Source organism: Rissa tridactyla, chromosome 19 (genome assembly GCF_028500815.1).
Source record: "Rissa tridactyla isolate bRisTri1 chromosome 19, bRisTri1.patW.cur.20221130, whole genome shotgun sequence".
Lineage (NCBI taxonomy): Eukaryota > Metazoa > Chordata > Aves > Charadriiformes > Laridae > Rissa > Rissa tridactyla.
Window position 1 is genome coordinate 6,537,509 of NC_071484.1, and position 16,480 is coordinate 6,553,988.

General features: G+C 70.2%; 2 protein-coding genes across 2 annotated transcripts; one reads left to right on the forward strand and one right to left on the reverse strand.

Moving 5' to 3' along the window:
• Positions 1-2,580: 2,580 nt before the first annotated feature.
• On the forward strand, positions 2,581-5,602 carry MIEN1 (migration and invasion enhancer 1). Its single transcript, XM_054224599.1, has 4 exons — positions 2,581-2,715; positions 3,335-3,432; positions 3,921-3,997; positions 4,436-5,602. The coding sequence occupies exons 1-4, from the start codon at positions 2,633-2,635 to the stop codon at positions 4,517-4,519; spliced, it is 342 nt and encodes a 113-aa protein (XP_054080574.1). The 5' UTR covers positions 2,581-2,632; the 3' UTR covers positions 4,520-5,602.
• A 60-nt stretch (positions 5,603-5,662) lies between these two features.
• Positions 5,663-16,441, reverse strand: ERBB2 (erb-b2 receptor tyrosine kinase 2). Its single transcript, XM_054224596.1, has 27 exons — positions 16,245-16,441; positions 13,332-13,483; positions 13,055-13,241; positions 12,500-12,637; positions 12,311-12,379; positions 11,655-11,767; positions 11,422-11,563; positions 11,212-11,328; positions 10,913-11,039; positions 10,754-10,827; positions 10,575-10,665; positions 10,252-10,451; positions 10,020-10,152; positions 9,790-9,880; positions 9,540-9,700; positions 9,387-9,434; positions 9,125-9,263; positions 8,901-9,023; positions 8,722-8,820; positions 8,450-8,635; positions 8,215-8,370; positions 8,030-8,105; positions 7,789-7,935; positions 7,592-7,689; positions 7,345-7,515; positions 6,666-6,939; positions 5,663-6,560 (listed from the first exon to the last, which is right to left on the reverse strand). The coding sequence occupies exons 1-27, from the start codon at positions 16,330-16,332 to the stop codon at positions 6,217-6,219; spliced, it is 3,744 nt and encodes a 1,247-aa protein (XP_054080571.1). The 5' UTR covers positions 16,333-16,441; the 3' UTR covers positions 5,663-6,216.
• Positions 16,442-16,480: the final 39 nt, after the last annotated feature.

A 16,480-nucleotide genomic window follows, 5' to 3' on the forward strand; every position in this document is an offset into this window, starting at 1 on the left:
ATCCCACCAGCATGGACCCTCTGCTCCAGCCCCGCTCCCTGCCCGGGCCGGGGTCTCCCTGCCTGTCTGGGCCCTGGGGTGACCCGGGGACACGGGGGACAGCCAGGGGTCACGTGGGGTGATGCTGCCCACGGTGGGACATGGTGGCAGGGCCACGCCAAGCCACGCAGGGGGCACCGGAGGGACTGACAGGGGATGTGATGGATGGGGACCCCATGGGGCTCTGGGACGGTGGCACAGCCCTGCCACCAACCCGCCAGCCCATCATTGTGGCCTCAGGTCACCTCGATGCCAGCCCTGTCCTAGTGGCCGTGATGGGGCTCTGATGGAGTGGTGATGGTGGCAGGGGGGGACACGGGGTGTCCCTGGGGTCTGGGGTAAACAGGGGGACCAGGGCCTTGGGGCTGTGGGACAAGGGGAGCAGGGCCACCATGGTTATGGGGTGGGGGACTGGAGGGTGTCAGAAGTATAGGGCTGGGCCCCAGGGCCATCAGAGTTATGGAGCAGGGGGACCAGGGCCACCAACATTAAGTGACAGGGTCCCAGGGCAACCAAGTTTAAGGGACGGGGACCCAGGGCCACCAACAGTAAGGGATGGGATCCCAGGGCCAGCAGTACTGTGGGGCAGGGGGACTGGGGGATGCTGAGGTTATGGGATGGGGTCCCAGGGCCACCAGGGCTATAGGGCAGGGGAACCAGGGCCACCAGGGCTATGGGATGGGGACTCGGGGCCACCAGGGCTATAGAACAGGGGGACTGGGGCCACCAGGGCTAAGAGATGGGGTCTCAGGGCCACCAGGGCTAAGGGATGGGGTCCCAGGGCCACCAGGGCTATAGAACAGGGGAACCAGGGCCACCAGGGCTAAGAGATGGGGTTTTGGGGCCACCAGGGCTAAGGGATAGGGTCCCAGGGCCACCAGGGTTATAGGGCAGGGTTCCCAGGGCCACCAGGGTTAAGGGATGGGGTCCCAGGGCTACCAGGGCTATGGGAGGGGGTCCCAGGGCCCCCAGCTGTGGGCAGGGCTGCTGGTGGGTGCCGGGGCGGTGAGACGGGGTTCCCTGGGGCCACGGGGGCTGCGGGACCGGGAGTGCGGGGCGGCGGCGAGGCCGTGCCGGGACGGCAGAGGAGGAGGAAGATTCGGAAGGAAGGTGGGAGGGAAGGCACGGGGGCGCAACGGGGGGTCCGGGGTCATGCCGGTGGGACGAGGCCACCATCCTGGGACGGCCAGTGGCCCCACAGCGCGGTGGGGCCCCCCACCCCGGCCTGGCTCCTACCTGCAGGCGCCCGCCGCGTCCCGCCACCCTCCCGCCGGACCGGGGATTCCTGTTCTCCCCGGCTTTATCTACCTGCGCCAGCTCCCGCCCCCGCCTGACATCATGCCTCCGCGGGCTGGCCGCCCAGCACCCGGCACCCCACCACCACCACCACCCAAGGGTGCCCCCCGACACCCCCCTCCCCAGCCCCGGGATGGGGGCACCCAGCCTGGCCCCGTGCCAGCACAGGGGGAGGGGGGGTCCCACCCCCCAAGCCGCATCCCACCACCCTGCGGTGGTGATGGGGAGTTTCCCACAATGCACTGGGGTGACCCCAGGAGTGGTTGAGCCGGGGGGGGGGGGACGGGACACCCCCAGTGTCCTGGGGTGCGGGTCCGGCATGGTCCAACCCCGCGCCCCCCCCGGGGGTCCCTGATCCCAGGCTGTGGGATTTGGGTTGTGGGACGCCAAAGACCCCACACATGGGGCTGGAAGGGCCCCATGGGGTGGGGGGGGGGTCCCACAGTGTCAGCCCAGGGACTGGGGCAAGTGAGGACAGCATGGGCAGGTGGGGGGGGGGGGTCTCATGGGGGTGTCACGGGGGTCTCATGCACGTGGCAGGGTCCCCTGGGGCTTGGAGGGATGTGGGGACCCCGTGGAGGGGGGGGTATGGAATGGGGGGAAGCAGTGGGAGATGTGGGGGTCCCTTAGGGGATTTGGGGGGTCCCGGAGGACAGAGGGTGGGGTCCCTTGAGGGTCTCCATGGGTGCCGGGGGGGGTGCCCATGGGAGCTGTGGGTGTCCTCATGGGGAGCGACCCATGGGGTGTCCCCCTGGGTGCTGTGGGAGCATCTGTGGGGCGGTGGCAGCCCCGTGGGTGGCCCCGTGGGGTCTGTGGGTGGCCCAATAAGGGGTGTGGGTGGGGGGTGTTGTCCCCATGAGCGGGGGGCGTCTCCCCATGGGGTTCTGGGTGTCCCATGGGGACACAGAGTCCCCAGAGGCGTCCCCATGGGGGGCTCAGGGGGGTCCCTGTGGGGGATGCTGGGGGTCCCATGGGTCCGTGGGTGACCCCCTGCGCGGGTCCCGAGGCCCCGTAGGGCTCCCCAGAGGGGGTCAGTTGGGGGGTCCCATGGTTCTGTGGGGGATCCCCACGGTGGTATAGAGCTGCGGCGGGGGTGGGTGCGGGTCCCAGTGCGGGTCGGTGGGGACCCGGCGGGCGGGGGCGGCCCCGCCGCTGTGCGCTCCTCCCGCCAGCAGGTGGCGCTGCGCTGCCCGCCCGGAGCAGACAAGAGGAGCGGCGCCGCGCGGCCGGAAGCGCCGCGTCACGTGGCGCCACCCGGAAGCGGCGGGCGAGCGAGCGAGCGGCGGGACCGGCGGCGATGAGCGGCGGAGCCGAGGAGGCGGTGGCGGCCGCGGCCGGAGCTGAGGCCGAGCGGCGGGTCCGCATCGTGGTGGAGTATTGGTGAGCGCCGCGCCGGTGCCGGCTTCCTTCCCCCCGGTGCCGGCTTCCTTCCCCCCGGTGCTGCTCTGCCGTCTACGAGGGGGTGCCGGCGGCGCCGGGGGCGAAGAACCGGCGGAAATGGCGGGACCGAGGGGCCTTCAGGGGCGGGAGGGACCCGGAGGGGTCTGGGGAAGGGGATACTGGGGTGCTGGGGGCAGCAACTGGGGGAACTGGGACGGGGCTTTCAGGCCGGGGGGGAGTCTGGGGGGGTGTGGGCTGTTGGAGGGCTCGGCGGGGGAGCTGGGGATTCTGCGGGGGAGGGGGAGGGAGCTGCACGGGAGTGCATGAGCCTAAGGGGAATGAGTTCTGGGGTGCCGAGAGGTGTAGGGAGCTGGGTAGTGTAGGAGCTGGTGGGGAGCAGTGGGGGGGTGCAGAGGGGTAGGAGGGTTTGGGGGGCGTGGGGCTTATTGTGGAGGGGGTGGGGGTACCGGCAGTAGCAGGGGAAACAGGTGTGGGGAGGCTCCTTAGTTTGGGGCCTTAGGGCTCCTTAAGGTTGGACGGGGGGTGTGTGGGCACGGGGTGCTGTCAGGGGCTCCCTGCGGTGAAGCCCCAGCTCTCACCCGCTTCTCCCCGCCCCCAGCGAGCCCTGCGGCTTCGAGCCCACGTACCAGGAGCTGGCGAGCGCCGTGAAGGAGGAGTACCCCGACATCGAGATCGAGTCCAGGCTGGGGGGCACAGGTAAGGGCCTGCAGCGTTCGGCGCCGTGTAGGGGTCGCTGCTGGGGGTGTGCTGCGGTTGGGGTGACCCCAGCCTGTCCCCGCTGCGGTGCTGGGTGCCAGCCCTGTCTTTGGGGAGGGATGAGCTGGTGCAAACCTTGCTGTGAGGCTGGAGGGGATGTGCCTCGCTTGCCTGAGCGCTGCGTATTGCAGGGGCTGCCCCTCACCGAGGTCTTGGGGGGTGCAGAGACTCTGGAGCCTGGGGGCCTGTGAGGAGCAGGGCAGGAGCCCCCCAGGCTCTCCAGGGGTGCACTGTGTGCTCTACCAGCCCAGCTCTGCTGCTGGGGGTATGGCCTGGCGGGTCTGGGGGTACCACTGTGACATTTCTGCCTCCTGGACACTTGCACAAGGGGTTGGTGTGGCAGGAACGGCTGCAGGTCGGGCCTGGGGGTTGGCAGCACCACATGGGGCAGAAGCATAGCTTACAGCTTGGCTCTGTGTGCGTTTAAGGTGCCTTCGAGATTGAGATCAACGGGCAGCTGGTCTTCTCCAAACTGGAGAATGGAGGCTTTCCGTACGAGAAGGATGTAAGTACTCGGCCCCGCAGGGTCCTTGTCTCAGCCAGGCTGTGGGGAGATTTGTTTTTGCAGGAAGCTCCCCTGTGACTGGTTTTTGCCCTTGATGTCTCCATATGATCACCTGCTAGCTCTGCCCGAGCTCCAGCGACGCTTCACAATCCCATCGGGTGTTTTTCCCCTTCCTGCCACCCTGCCGGGACCCACTCCAGGTCCTGCCGCAGTATGGTGTGAGCCTGAGCCGCCGCTCTGTGGGGAGAGCGGGGATGGTTCCTGGAGCTCCTGCCCCAGTGTGGCCGTGATTTGGGCCTGCGGCGCTGCCTGGCCTCCACGTGTTGCGTCCAAGTGCTCCCAACCGCTGCGTTCCCCTCCCTCTGGGTGCTCTCTCCCCTGCCAGACCTCGCAGCGAGGCGAGCCCGGAGCATGACTCCCTCCTCTCTGTCTCCTCAGCTTATTGAAGCAATTCGCAGAGCGAGGAATGGGGAACCGCTGGAGAAAATCACCAACAGCCGCCCCCCCTGTGTCATCCTGTAGCCCGGCGCCCAGCTGGGATCTCCCGGCCCCCTCGGCGTCCCCCTGCTTTGCTCCTCGCCGCCTTCATTAGCTTCCTGTACGACCGGGGATATCCAGGGAATGCGAGAGCGTAAGGAGCCTCCCGGGGAATGCCACCGTGGCACTGGGGGTGAGAGCTGGGATGGGCAGAGCTGTGGTACTGGTGTCACTGGGCTGGCCGTGCTGGGGGGGCCGTTCTGGCCCATCCCTTCGGGTCGTGTCCCCGCTGTGCCTGATGTGCGGTGGCGGGTAGCTGTGGCGTGCGGTGGATCCTCTGCCTGCCTTTGCCTTCCCCCTTCCTCTGCGCTTGCCTCCCCCCATGCCCAGCAGTGGGCGGGGGGGGGCAGTGTCTCTCCCCTCCCTCAGCCACGGGGGGCTTGGGGGCCCCCCGCGAACGCTCTGCCCAGCCCTGGGGGGAGCCAGGCTGGGCGTTGGAGGAGACTTTGTAGCTCTCCCAGCAGGTTAATGCAGAGACAAAAACACTCACCGTAAACTTTAGCGTGATTCGTTAATGATTAAAGTCTCTCCTGTCACTGTTTAAACCGGTGCGAGGGCAGCAGGGACCGGCTGCCCCGGCCGGGCATGGGAACCCCGGCTTGGCTCCGTCCCCACGGCCAAGAGGTTTATTTAACGGCCGCGAGCTTCCCCGTCCTCCCCGTTCTCAGGCTCTCGGCTCTCGCTTTCTGCCTGTAATGACTCTGCCCTTGGCCACGGGGCGGCTGAGCCAGCAGAGGGGCCCCCTATTTATTCTATACTGTGTATAAACCCAACGGCCCGGTGCTGAATAAAGGACAGAGGAGAACGTGGCCCCTCTCGTGTCCCTCGAGAATGGGTGTGGGACATGGGCATCGAGGCGCGAAAGCTGGGGTTAAATCAGGTCCCGTCTCCAGCCTGCCCTGCCCTTGGCCGGCGGCCAGGCGGGATCAGGACTTTTACCCTCCAGGTAAGCGGGTCCTGCCCTTCGCCACCTCCTCAGGTGGCGGCAGCTGAGGCCAGGAGGGAAGGGACACAATGGTCCCCAGGAGACGGAGCTGGCTTCCCGTGCCAGCTGCCCGTGGAAAAGAGGGAACCACGCAGACAAGCAGAGTAGAAAAAAAAAAAAAAAAAAAAAAAACAATGTACAATTATCAAATATACATCTCGGTGCGATACAGTCGGCTTCAAAAGAATCCAGGAGGAGCCGGGACGGGGGCCCGGTGTCCACCTGCTCTCAGTGCAAGTCCGTGTGTCCCGGCGCGACTGGGGCGCCGGGGGGGAGGGCGGTGGCGAGGTTCATGGGGCGAGCCGGACCGGGACAGCCCCGGAGAGGTGGATGGTGGCGGAGGAGCTTTTGGGGTGACGAGAGCGGGCTGTCCTTCTCCGGGCTGCTCCCGGTCGCAGTCTGAGCACCGTCCGGCTCAGCATGGCTTGTGGGTCACCCCTGCCGGTGCCCAGCCCTGGGGGGGGGCCCAGAGCAACACCTGGCACGAAGGGTGACCCCTCTCTGTCCCCACATGTGCTGCCGTGCTGTCCCACAGCGTCCTGGGCTCTCCCAGCCCTCTGCGGCTGGTGTCACCCTGCGGCGTTAGCATGGCCGCCACCAGGCAGAGGGGACAGCCCCGTGTCCGTGCCTTGCCTTGCCGTGCCGTCCCTCCCTAAGCTGCCTCGGCGAAGTAGGGGAGGGTCTCCATGGTCCGGCCCTACACGGCCACGTCGTCGGGGCCGGCCAGGCCGAGGTACTCGGGGTTCTCGGCTGTGGGTGTCATGCCGGGGCCACCGTCGGAGCCGCTGGCCTTGGGGGGGTCCTGGTTCCAGTAGTAGGGGTTGTCGAAGGCTTGGCTGAAGGGGCCGGGGGCGGGCGGGCTGAGGGGTGCCAGGTACTCGGGGTTCTCCACGGCGTGGCCGAAGGGCCCTGGGAAGGGGTGCTTGGTTTCCTTGATGAGCCCGTTCTTACCCTGGTGGCCCTTGGGCTTGTCCGGTGGGGACGGGGGTGCGTGGGGGTGCCGGGGCGGTGACCGCTGTTCCCCAGCCTGATTCACGTACTCTGCGGGGACGAGGGAGGTGTTAGGGCCCACCGTGGCCGGGCTGGACGATGGGGTGAGCGGGCAGCCGGGGAGGGTGCACGCTCAGCCGACCACCCCCTCCCTACCTGGCATGGCGGTGCGGGGGGCCGGGGCGGCGAAGCCTTCGGGGTCTAGGCCCTCGCTGTCCTCAGCTGCCAGCACGGTGGGATCCTCGCTGTACCGCGGCAGGGTGCTGGGCTCCCGCGCCGACGGGCTCTGCAGGGCCGCCTTGGCACCGCCGTCCCCCTCCGGCGCCTCCGGCACGGGGCCCTCCGGCCCCTCCGCCAGTCCCTGCGGGGGGAAGGGGAAGGCGGCCAAGCCCTCTCCCTCCTCCACATCAGCCGGGGTCTCCGCTGTGCTCTGGGTGCGGGAGAGGGCATGGAGTCATAGAATCACAGATGGTTTGGGTGGGAAGGGACCTTTAAAGGCCATCGAGTCCCATCCCCTTGCCATGAGCTGGGACATCTCCAACCAGACCAGGTCGCTCAGAGCCCCGTCCAACCTGGCCTGGGATGTTTCCAGGGATGGGGCATCTCCCACCCCTCTGGGCAACCTGGGCCAGGGGCTCACCACCCTCAGCGTAAAAAAAATTCTGCCCTGTATCTAGTCTAAGTTGGGAGCTTGCAGCGCCCTCCCCCCGGTGTGGGACAAGGTCCCTGGGTAGCGCAGGGCCGGGGGGCAGCCTTACCCTGGGCACTGGGTCACCCCACACCTCTGCCAGGAAAAGGGGGGCTCCCACCTGCTCCCCCCGCCAAGCCGACCTACCCGTGTGGAGGAGATGCGGCTGCGGTAGGTGGTGGAGGTCTCGGCGCTGAAGAATCCCTGGTGAGGGACCAGGTACTCCTCGGCGTCCACCAGGTCGTCCATGTCCTCCTCCTCGAGCAGGGCCCGGTAGAAGGTGCTGTCGATGGAGCCGGGCAGCCCGACCATGTCGTTCTGGGGACGAGGACAGCGGTCAGTGTCCACACCAAGGTGCTGGCGGGGGGGACAGGACCCCCGGGGACCCCCGTACCTGGATGACCACGAAGCGCTGGGGGTCCCGAGCCATGCGGGAGAACTCGGTGACCAGCTCCCGAAACTTGGGCCGGCACTCGGAGTCGATCATCCAGCCTGGGGCAGAGACAGGCGCCGTCAGGGCTGGGAACGAGGTGCCACCATGGCGCCCCGGGATGTGTCCCTGTCGTCCCCCCCACCCCCCCGCCACCGTACATTTCACCATGATCATGTAGACGTCGATGGTGCAGACGGGCGGCTGCGGCAGCCTCTCGCCCTTCTCCAGCAGGTCGGGGATCTCCCGCGCAGGGATCCCATCGTAGGGCTTCGCCCCAAAGGTCATCAGCTCCCACACGGTGACGCCTGGGGGGACAAGGACGGGGGTGAGCGGTGCCCCAGGTACCCCCTGTGCATCTCTCCTGGCACCAAGCCCGGGGATGGGGCCGCCCCGACGTACCGTAGCTCCAGACATCGCTCTGGTGCGTGAAGCGCCGGCGGAGGATGGACTCCAGCGCCATCCACTTGATGGGGACCTGGGACAGGGAGGACAGAGAGGTGAGCAGGACTTGGGGGGTGTCTGGCTGTCCCCGAGGGGAAGCATCATGGTGCCCATCACGCTGTCCCCGCGTCCCCAAGCCCCACCTTGCCGCCGTCAGCGTGGTACTCGGTCTCATCGATGTCGAGCAGCCGGGCCAGCCCGAAGTCGGTGATCTTGACGTGGTTGGGGCTCTTGACGAGGACGTTGCGAGCGGCCAAGTCCCGGTGCACCAGCCGCACCTCCTCCAGGTAACTCATCCCCTGGGGACGGTGGGTGTCAGGCTGGCCCCTGGCCCCCCCGGGTCCCCCCCTAGATCGCCCTGGACCCCCCTCGTCCTACCTTGGCGATCTGCACACACCAGTTGAGCAGGTCCTGGGAGCCGATGCGGTCCTTGTTCTCCCGCACGTAGTCCAGGAGGCAGCCGTAGGGCATCAGCTGCGTCACCAGCTGCACCGTGGAGGTCAGGCAGATGCCCAGCAGCCGGGACACGTAGGGGCTGCCCACCCCTGCCATCACGTAGGCCTCCTGCGGGCACGGGGAGGGGGGGGTGTCAGGCTGGGCGGGGGCCGCTGCCGGCACCGCTCACCCGCCGGCACCGCTGGCACACTCACGTCCAGGATCTCCTTGTTGGCTTTGGGCGACGTGTTCTCCCGCAAGACCTTGATGGCCACCGGGATCTTCACGCTCTCCCCGTCGGGGATCCAGATGCCCTGGGAGGGGGAAGGCGGGTGAGGGGGCGCGGAGTGGGGAGGGTCCCAGCCCGCTGGCAGCGTCCCCCCTCAACCCTCACCTTATAGACGGTGCCGAAAGCGCCGGAGCCCAAGACTTTCACTTTCTTGAGCTCCGTCTCCTTGAGGATCCGCATCTGGGCCTGGTTGGGGAGGGCTCCGCTGGGCGTCAGCGGCTCCACCAGCTGCGGGGACAGACGGATGAGGGGGGGCTGGGCTCCTGGCACCCGCCGGCACCGGGGGTCCATCCCCCTGTGGGGAGAACCAGGGGTCCCAGTGTCCCCACCTCGGTCTCCTGCAGCAGGCGCCGCATGGTGTGTTTCCGTTCCTGCTGCCGCCGGCGCTTGACGCAGAAGACGGTGATGAGCAGGAGGACGACGACCAGCAGAGCCCCCACCACGCCGGCGATGATGGATGTCACCTGGCTGCGGGACAGGAGGTGACCGGGGTGGGGGAGATGGTGACGGGGTGGGGGGGTCCCAGCTGGAAGAGCCCCCCAGCACCCAGGGTGGGGGAGTCAGGGTGGCACAGGGCACCCGCGCTCCTACCTTGGCTTCTGGTCCACGGGACAGCCGTCCTCGTCCCGGATCGTGCACCTGGGGGACACAGTGTGCAGCAGCCCCCCCGTCAGCAGCAATTCCCCCGTGACCCCCTGCCCGTGCCCGGCTGGACCCCCCCTGGCCCCCCAGCCCTGGACTCACGAGTGGGTGCAGTTGGTGGGGCAGAGCTGGCAGACGCCGTCTTCGTCCGGGTACTTCCAGACGGGCACGAAGGAGGCGTCCGCCTTCACCCCGCTGGGGCAGCGCCGCACGCACTGCTGCGCGTCCTTGTAGTGGGCACACGCCACGCACTGGTCCGCCTCCTGCAGGACAGGAAGGGGGGGTTTGAGGGACCCAGGGGTCCGAGGCCACCCCCCACCGCCACCCGCCATGTCCCCCACCCCATCCTCACCGAGCCGAAGCAGGTCTCCGTGCCGTTCTGGGGCTGGCACTCGGGGTGGCAGGGCAGGCACCGCGTCCCATTGGCGTGCTCCCGGACGGCTCTGCGGGGCGAAGGGGACCGTGGGGCGGGCACAGGGATGGGGTGGACGCAGGGATGGGGGGTCTCGGACCCCTCCCTCCTCTGCGGGGCCGGGGGGGTGTGTGTGTCGCTGCCCACCATCCCCGGGACTCCCCACTCACCCGTCCAGGAGGTTGCAGGAGGCGACGCACTCCTGGCCACGCAGGAACCGCTCGCAGGCGACGCACTGGGTTGGGCCGGGACCCCAGCAGTGCCCGTGGGCGCAGAGGTGGAAGCAGACCAGCCCCTCGCTCTCTGCGGGTTGGGGGGGGGGGAACGGGACACCGTGAGAAACGGGGAGCAGGGGGGTTCCGCCGGCTCCCCCAACCCTGTCCCCCCACGGATGCTGCTTACCACACTGCTCGGGGGGCTTGTTGTGGGTCTGGAAGAGGCGCTGGCGGGGGTTGCGGAAGATGCTGTCCCAGGGCACCTTCTGGAGGAAGCAGAGCTGGGGGTTGTGGTGGACGAGCACCATCCCGCTGCTGATCTCCTGCAGGGCGCGGAGCCCCAGCGCCCGCACCGCCAGGTCCCGCAGCGTCAGCGAGTAGGCGCCGCTGCCGAGACACCGCCGGGTGAGCGCGCACGGTGTCTCCACCCCCCCCCACCCCCCCAGCCCCGCCACCGTGTCCCCACATCCCGTCCCGTCCCCCCGCCACTGCGTCCCCGTCCCCGCTCACTTGTGCAGCACGCGGCCCCGGATGACCCGCAGGTTTTGGAAGACGCCCAGGTCCTGCAGGCTGGGTGGCCAGGCGGCGATGTAGAGGAAGCCTGCGGGGAGCCGAGCGTCACCACCCCGTGTGTCCCCCCCAGCCCCCGCCATCCGCAGCCCCCACCCCCCGGCTCCCCCCGCTCTCACCCGTCAGCTCCTCCAGGCTCTCGAAGATCCGTAGCAGTTTGGGGTCCAGGGGCGGCGTGTTGGTGCTGGGGTCGCTGTCGGGGACGGGAGGGAGGTTGGAGGGGCTGGGGGTCCCGGTGGCCACCCGTGGGCTCGTGGAGGGGGGAGCAGGGCGCTTACCCGGCGAAGGTCTCGGGCAGGAAAGCCAGGCTGCCGAAGATCTTGGTGCAGCCGGCGAAGTGCTGGATGTTGGAGGCGTTGACGGCGCGGACGCCCTTGAGGAAATCCACTCCCAGCCCGTAGCACACTGCGGGGGGGGGGGGACACAGCAGGGCTGGGGTGGTCCGCCGCGACCCCCAAACCTCACTGCTCCCGCCCCACCAGCCCTGAAGGGATCCCCCCCACCCCAGGGCATCACCAGCACCCCTGGGGTACCCAGAGCCCCCCCCCAAGGCGGCGGAGGCGGGGGCGATGCTCACCCTCCGGGCAGGGCTTGCTGCACTTCTCGCACTTCTGGACGTTGCTGACGGTGACCTCCTGGCTGTTCTGGGGGCACACCAGGGTGCAGGACCCCACCTCTGTCGCCAGGTAGTTATCTGGGGGTGCGGGGAGGGGGGGGTCAGGGCCATGGCGGCTCGGCACCAGACACCCCACCCCACCCACCCCCCATCCCCGTCGCGGGTGCTCACAGGGACACTGGCTGACGCAGCTGGCACCGAAGGTGTAGCGCCCGTCGGGGTTGGGCACCGACTCGAAGGTGTCCGAGTTGTAGATGACGAGGGGGGGGCAGTGCAGCTCGCAGATCCCGCTCCGGTTGAAGTTCAGGCACGCCTGGGGTTGGGGGGGGGACCGGCTGGTGTGAGACCCCACCATCCCCTCCCCGGGACTCCCACCACCACCCCCCCGAGTCCCCGGGGCGTACCAGGCAGTCGGAGTGTTTGGGGCCGGTGCAGCCGGCGGCGCACTGCTCGTGGCAGCAGTCGGTCGGCTTCGTGCCCTTGCAGCGCGGGCAGCCATGGCAGATGCTGTTGGTCACTGCGGGGGCCGGGGGGGGGGGGGGGGGGGGGGGGATGACAATGAGAGGGACATGGTGGGGACAGGGACCGCAGGGGACATGGGGGTCCCCAGGATGAGGAGCTGGGGGGTAGGTGGGTTGCCAGGGCAGGGATTGGGGGGGGGCGGTCCCTGTGGTGGGGATTTAGGTGCCAAGTGGGGGCAGTGGGGCAGGGATCTGGGGGGGGGGGGGCAAGTGGGGATCCCCAAGGCAAGGATTTGGGGGGGGGGAGTGTCTCTGGGGCAGGGATGTGGGTGCCAAGTAGGGGTCAATGGGACAGGGATTTGGGGGGACAAGCGGGGGTCTCCAGAGCAGGGATTCTGGGGAGCCCAGGGGGAGTTGCTGGGGGGGGACAAGCAGAAGGTCCAGGAGGTCTCTGGGGCCAGGATTTAGGTGGCAAGTAGGGGTCAATGGGGCAGGGACATGCGAAGGGAGGGGGGCGTTCCCAGGGATTTTGGAGGAGCCTGTGGGGCAGGGGCTTTGGGGGTCTCTCGGGGGGGGGGGGGTCAGAGCCCCATACTCACGCGTCTGGCAGTCCTGCGGCCCCTCGCCCCAGCAGTGCCCCTCGGCACACAGCGCCCGGCAGTCGGGACCTGCGCCGGGGGAAGCCATCAGCGGGCGATGCCAGGGGGGGCCGGCTGGCAACCCCTGAACCCCCTCCCTGGGTATAACCCACCCCCCCACCCCACCCGAGCCGAGGTGCCGGTGCTCACAGCTGCGGCTGCGGGTGCTCTCCACCTGGGTCTCCCCGCGGAGCTCGTTGTGCCGGTGGAAGATGTCGGACCAGAGGATGGTCTCCTGGAAGCAGAGCTGGGGGTTCCTCTCGATGCGCACCCCCCCCTTCAGGATCTCTGCATGGGGACAGGTGGCGGGGGTCAGCATGGGGACGTTGGGGGGGGGGACCTGCAGCCCCATGGGGACACCCAGCCCTGGGCAGGGACCTCCCACCCCATGGGGACACCCAGCCCTGGACGGGGGGGTGGTACCTGCAGCCCCCATGGGGACTCCGAGTCCTGCATGGGGACCTGCCACCCCATGGGGAGGATCCAGCCCCAGGCAGGGACCTACAGCTCCAGGGAGGGACTGCTGGGGACCAGCAGCTCCAGGTGGGACCAGCAGCCCTGAGCAGGGACCAGGCAGGGCCAGTAGCCCCCGTGGACCCACCCCAGGCAGGACCTGTCATCTCCCAGCCCCGGCAGCACCAACCCGCAGCCCCCAGCGCCCCGTGTCGGGAGTGACCACCCCGGTCCCAGGGAGGGGTCCCCGACCTGTGAGGTGCCGCATGCCGAGCTGGCGCAGCCCTGGGGCGCCGGTGGGACCGGCGTTGCCCACCACGGCCAGGGCGTAACGCTCCTGGAAGAGCTGCGTCCCCCGGATGATGCGCAGGCTCTGCAGCTCCAGCTGGCTCACTTGGTTCTCCGCGATCAGCACGTACCCCTGCACCTCCTTGATGTCCTGGGGACGAGGGGACGCAGGTGAGGGGCCAACCGGACCCCCGCCATGAGCCCCCCCACCCCAACCCAGTGTGTTTTTCCCCCTGCACACCTTGAGGAAGGCGGTGTCGGCGTCGGGGGGCAGGTAGGTGAGCTCCAGGTTGCCCTGCACCACCTGGCAGCCCTGGTAGAGGTGCCGCAGGGTCTCGTAGTGGCTCTCGGGGCTGGAGGGACGCAGCAGCTTCATGTCGGTCCCCGTGCAGACTGCGGGGGACGGAGCGGGAGCTCAGCGGGTCCCCCTCGCCCAGCCCCTCCGTTCTCGCCCCCGCGGCAAACCGAGCCCGGCAGCGGCCACCGGCCTCCGCAGGAAACGCCAGGGATCCGGCAGCGGCCGTTTATCTCCGGGGCTGCTCCCAACAGCTTCCGATGGGCTTCCTGGATGGCCGCTGCCCCGGCACGCGGCAAAGCTGCTCCCGCTCTGGCACCCGGCCCCACACGAGGGACAGCCGGGGGCCGACGTCGCCCTGTGCCCACGGTGGGCGTCGGGTGCTGCTGGGACCCACGGCCGTGCCGGGGGGGCCGGAGCGGGGGCTGCGGGCAGGAATGCTCTGCCCACGCCGGCGGGGGAGCCACGCCGAGACAAGACCCGATTGTTGAGCGGCGACGGCTGCCGGAGCCCAGCCGGCCCCATCCCGCGGGGGGCTGCTGGCCAGGGGACCACCCCTGGGGCACCGGGGCGGGTGGGGGGTGCGGGGTGGGGGCCCTCAGGCCGGGCAGGTGAGTCACGGCGGCGGGTGGCACGGGGCCCCCGGCCGCCCGCTCCCAGCAGGAACCGCCTTTTCAGGTCGGGCGTGTTTGGGGAGCAGCGGTGACGCAGGGCTGGCGGGCACGGCCCAGCCCCGGCGCGCCCGCGGCCCCCGGCGCCCCACCACCCCCCCGGGACCATCCCCTACACCCGACCCCGGCACGGCTCCGGCACCCACCCCAGCACAGCTCCGGCACCCACCCTGCCACCGCCCCAGTGCCACCAGCCCTGAGCCGCCACCGTCCCCAGCATGGGGCAGGGGGGCACCGAGGCACGTGGGGGTCAGGCAGGGGTTTGGTGTCCCGGTCCCTGGCTGGAGGGGGCTGCTGGCCGTGCCGCAGCTGAGTGACAGCCCCCGGTGCCGGCAGCTGCCTGCACGGCCTCATGGCTGGGGGACCAGGCTGGCAGCCACCTCCTCTGCCTGCTCCAGGGCCACTGAGCCAGGGATACCTCCGCGGGCGCAGCCGGGGTGGGGGAAGCCCCCCAAATTTGGGGTTCAGCTCTCACCCCACCGCAATGGCCTCAGCTGCGGAGCGGAGGGTCCCCACGGGAGGAAACCATGGCGAGCGGCCAAAGCTCAAGGTCTGCCCTCCGCCTGCCCCATGGCGCGGGCAGAGGCGAAGGGCAGGCGGGACGGGGAATGGCGGCAGGGACAGATCCTGGGGGATCCTTGCTCCGTCCCATGGGCTCCGTCCCTGCCAGCTCCTCCGGGTCCCCGGCCGGGCGCCGGGAAGGACAGTCAATGACCCGTCCTGCCTGGCGCGCTCTGGAGGGCAGTGCCAGCACGGGTCACCCCGTCTGCCCGCAGGGAGCCACTGAGGTGTCCGGCAAAGCCCATCGGCCACATGCCCACGGGGCTGCCCCGCAGCTCCCCCAGCCAGGGCTACCGGTCACCCCCCCCCCCCGGCCAGCACACGGATCCGGCCCCAGGGACGGGTTTGGGGCTGTGGGGACACACCGGTGGGTCCCCAGCCTGGAGCTTCCCCGGCACAGAGCGGGGCGAGCCGTGGGGTGCCAGGAGCGGAGGGGACCCAGCGTGTCCCCACGTCCCTGCCCCACGCCCCCACGCCGGCTCGGCCTCACTGGGTGTTTACTTCCCAAACTCCCCAGTGCCAGACCTGCCCCCCCGACACGGGGTTGCACCGGAGGCAGCAGCCCCGGAGCAGGCAGCGGGGTCAAACCCTGCCGGTGGCTTTTTGGGGCTGCTGATGGACCACCAGCCCTGTCCTCGTCCCCGCTTGCCCGGCCGAGGCCTGGGGACAGGCATGGCTCCTGCCCGGGCTGCTCCCGCTCCCTCCCCGGCCGCTCTCCCGGGCTGGGCAGGGTGCGGCACGTCGAGAATGTGGATGGGAGCGACGGGGACGCACCCACCACCCACCCACCCACCCACCCACCCGCTCCGTGGGGCACCGCGCCTGCCCCGCGCCCCAAAACCTCCCCGCGGCCCCGGGAACCCCGCGAAGTTGGGGGTCGTCCTGTGTCCCGTCCCCCCCCCCCCGTCCCCGGGTGTTACGGGAGCCCTGGGAACGGCTGCAGCTGGCGCGGGGGGGGGGTGTCCCCACTCGGGGCAGCAACGGGTCCCCCCAAACTCCTCCCGGGGCCGGTCCCGCTCGGGGGGGGGCCGGGAGGCAGCGGGACGGGCAGCCCCCCGTCCGACCCAGCGCCTCCCAGTCCAGCCCCTGCGGGGACGCGCTGCCCGGAGAACCGGGGGAACCGAGGGGGCACCGGGGGGAGGGGCGATCAGGGAGGGAGTGGGGGGGGTACGGTCCCGTCGCTTGCAACCGAGCAGCCCGCGGGCACGCCGGACCCCGCAGCCCGGTGCCCCCCGCTCCCCTCCCGGTCCTCCCCGGTGCCCCCCGGTCCCCTCCCGCTGCCCCCCGTCCCCTCCCGGTGTCCTCCCGCTGTCTCCCGGTGCTCCCCGGTCCTCTCCCGGTGCCTTCCCTGTGCTCCCCGGTGCTCCCGGTCCCCTCCCGCTGTCCCCCGGTCCTCTCCCGCTGCCTTCCCGGTGCTCCCCGGTCCACTCCCGGTGCTCCCCGGTCCACTCCCGGTGCTCCCGGTGCTGGTCGCTCCCGTGCAAAACTTTGCGCAAAGTCCCGCCGCCGAGAGGACGCTCCCGCGGCCCGCTGTCCCCGCTGTCCCCCCGGTCCCCGCTGCGTCTCCCCCCCCTCTCCCCCCTCCCGCCCCGGGCTGTCCCCGCCGTCCCGGTCCGTCGGGACCCACCTTCAGCGGCGGCGACGGGGCAGAAGGCGGCGAGCAGGAGGGCGGCGAGCAGTAGCCCCGCGCAGAGGCAGCCCCCGGCGGGGATCATGGTGCTGAGCCCGGGCCGCGGCCCACGGCCCCCGCCGGCCGCTCCGGGAAAGTTTGCGGTGCGGAGCCGCCGCCTCCCGCCGCTCCCGGGCTCCGCCTCGCGGGGCCGCGCCGCCATCCCGGCCCCGGGCGAGGGCGCGCCCCCCCCT

Coding starts and splice junctions, on each gene's coding strand:
- MIEN1 (XM_054224599.1), top strand. CDS start 2,633: ATGAGCGGCGGAGCCGAGGAGGCGGTGGCGGCCGCGGCCGGAGCTGAG. Junction 2,716..3,334: donor CGCATCGTGGTGGAGTATTG/GTGAGCGCCGCG, acceptor CCCCGCCCCCAG/CGAGCCCTGCGGCTTCGAGC. Junction 3,998..4,435: donor GCTTTCCGTACGAGAAGGAT/GTAAGTACTCGG, acceptor CTGTCTCCTCAG/CTTATTGAAGCAATTCGCAG.
- ERBB2 (XM_054224596.1), bottom strand. CDS start 16,332: ATGATCCCCGCCGGGGGCTGCCTCTGCGCGGGGCTACTGCTCGCCGCC. Junction 11,040..11,211: donor CAGCAAGCCCTGCCCGGAGG/GTGAGCATCGCC, acceptor CCCCCCCCGCAG/TGTGCTACGGGCTGGGAGTG. Junction 9,264..9,386: donor CCCGTGGACCAGAAGCCAAG/GTAGGAGCGCGG, acceptor CCTGTCCCGCAG/CCAGGTGACATCCATCATCG.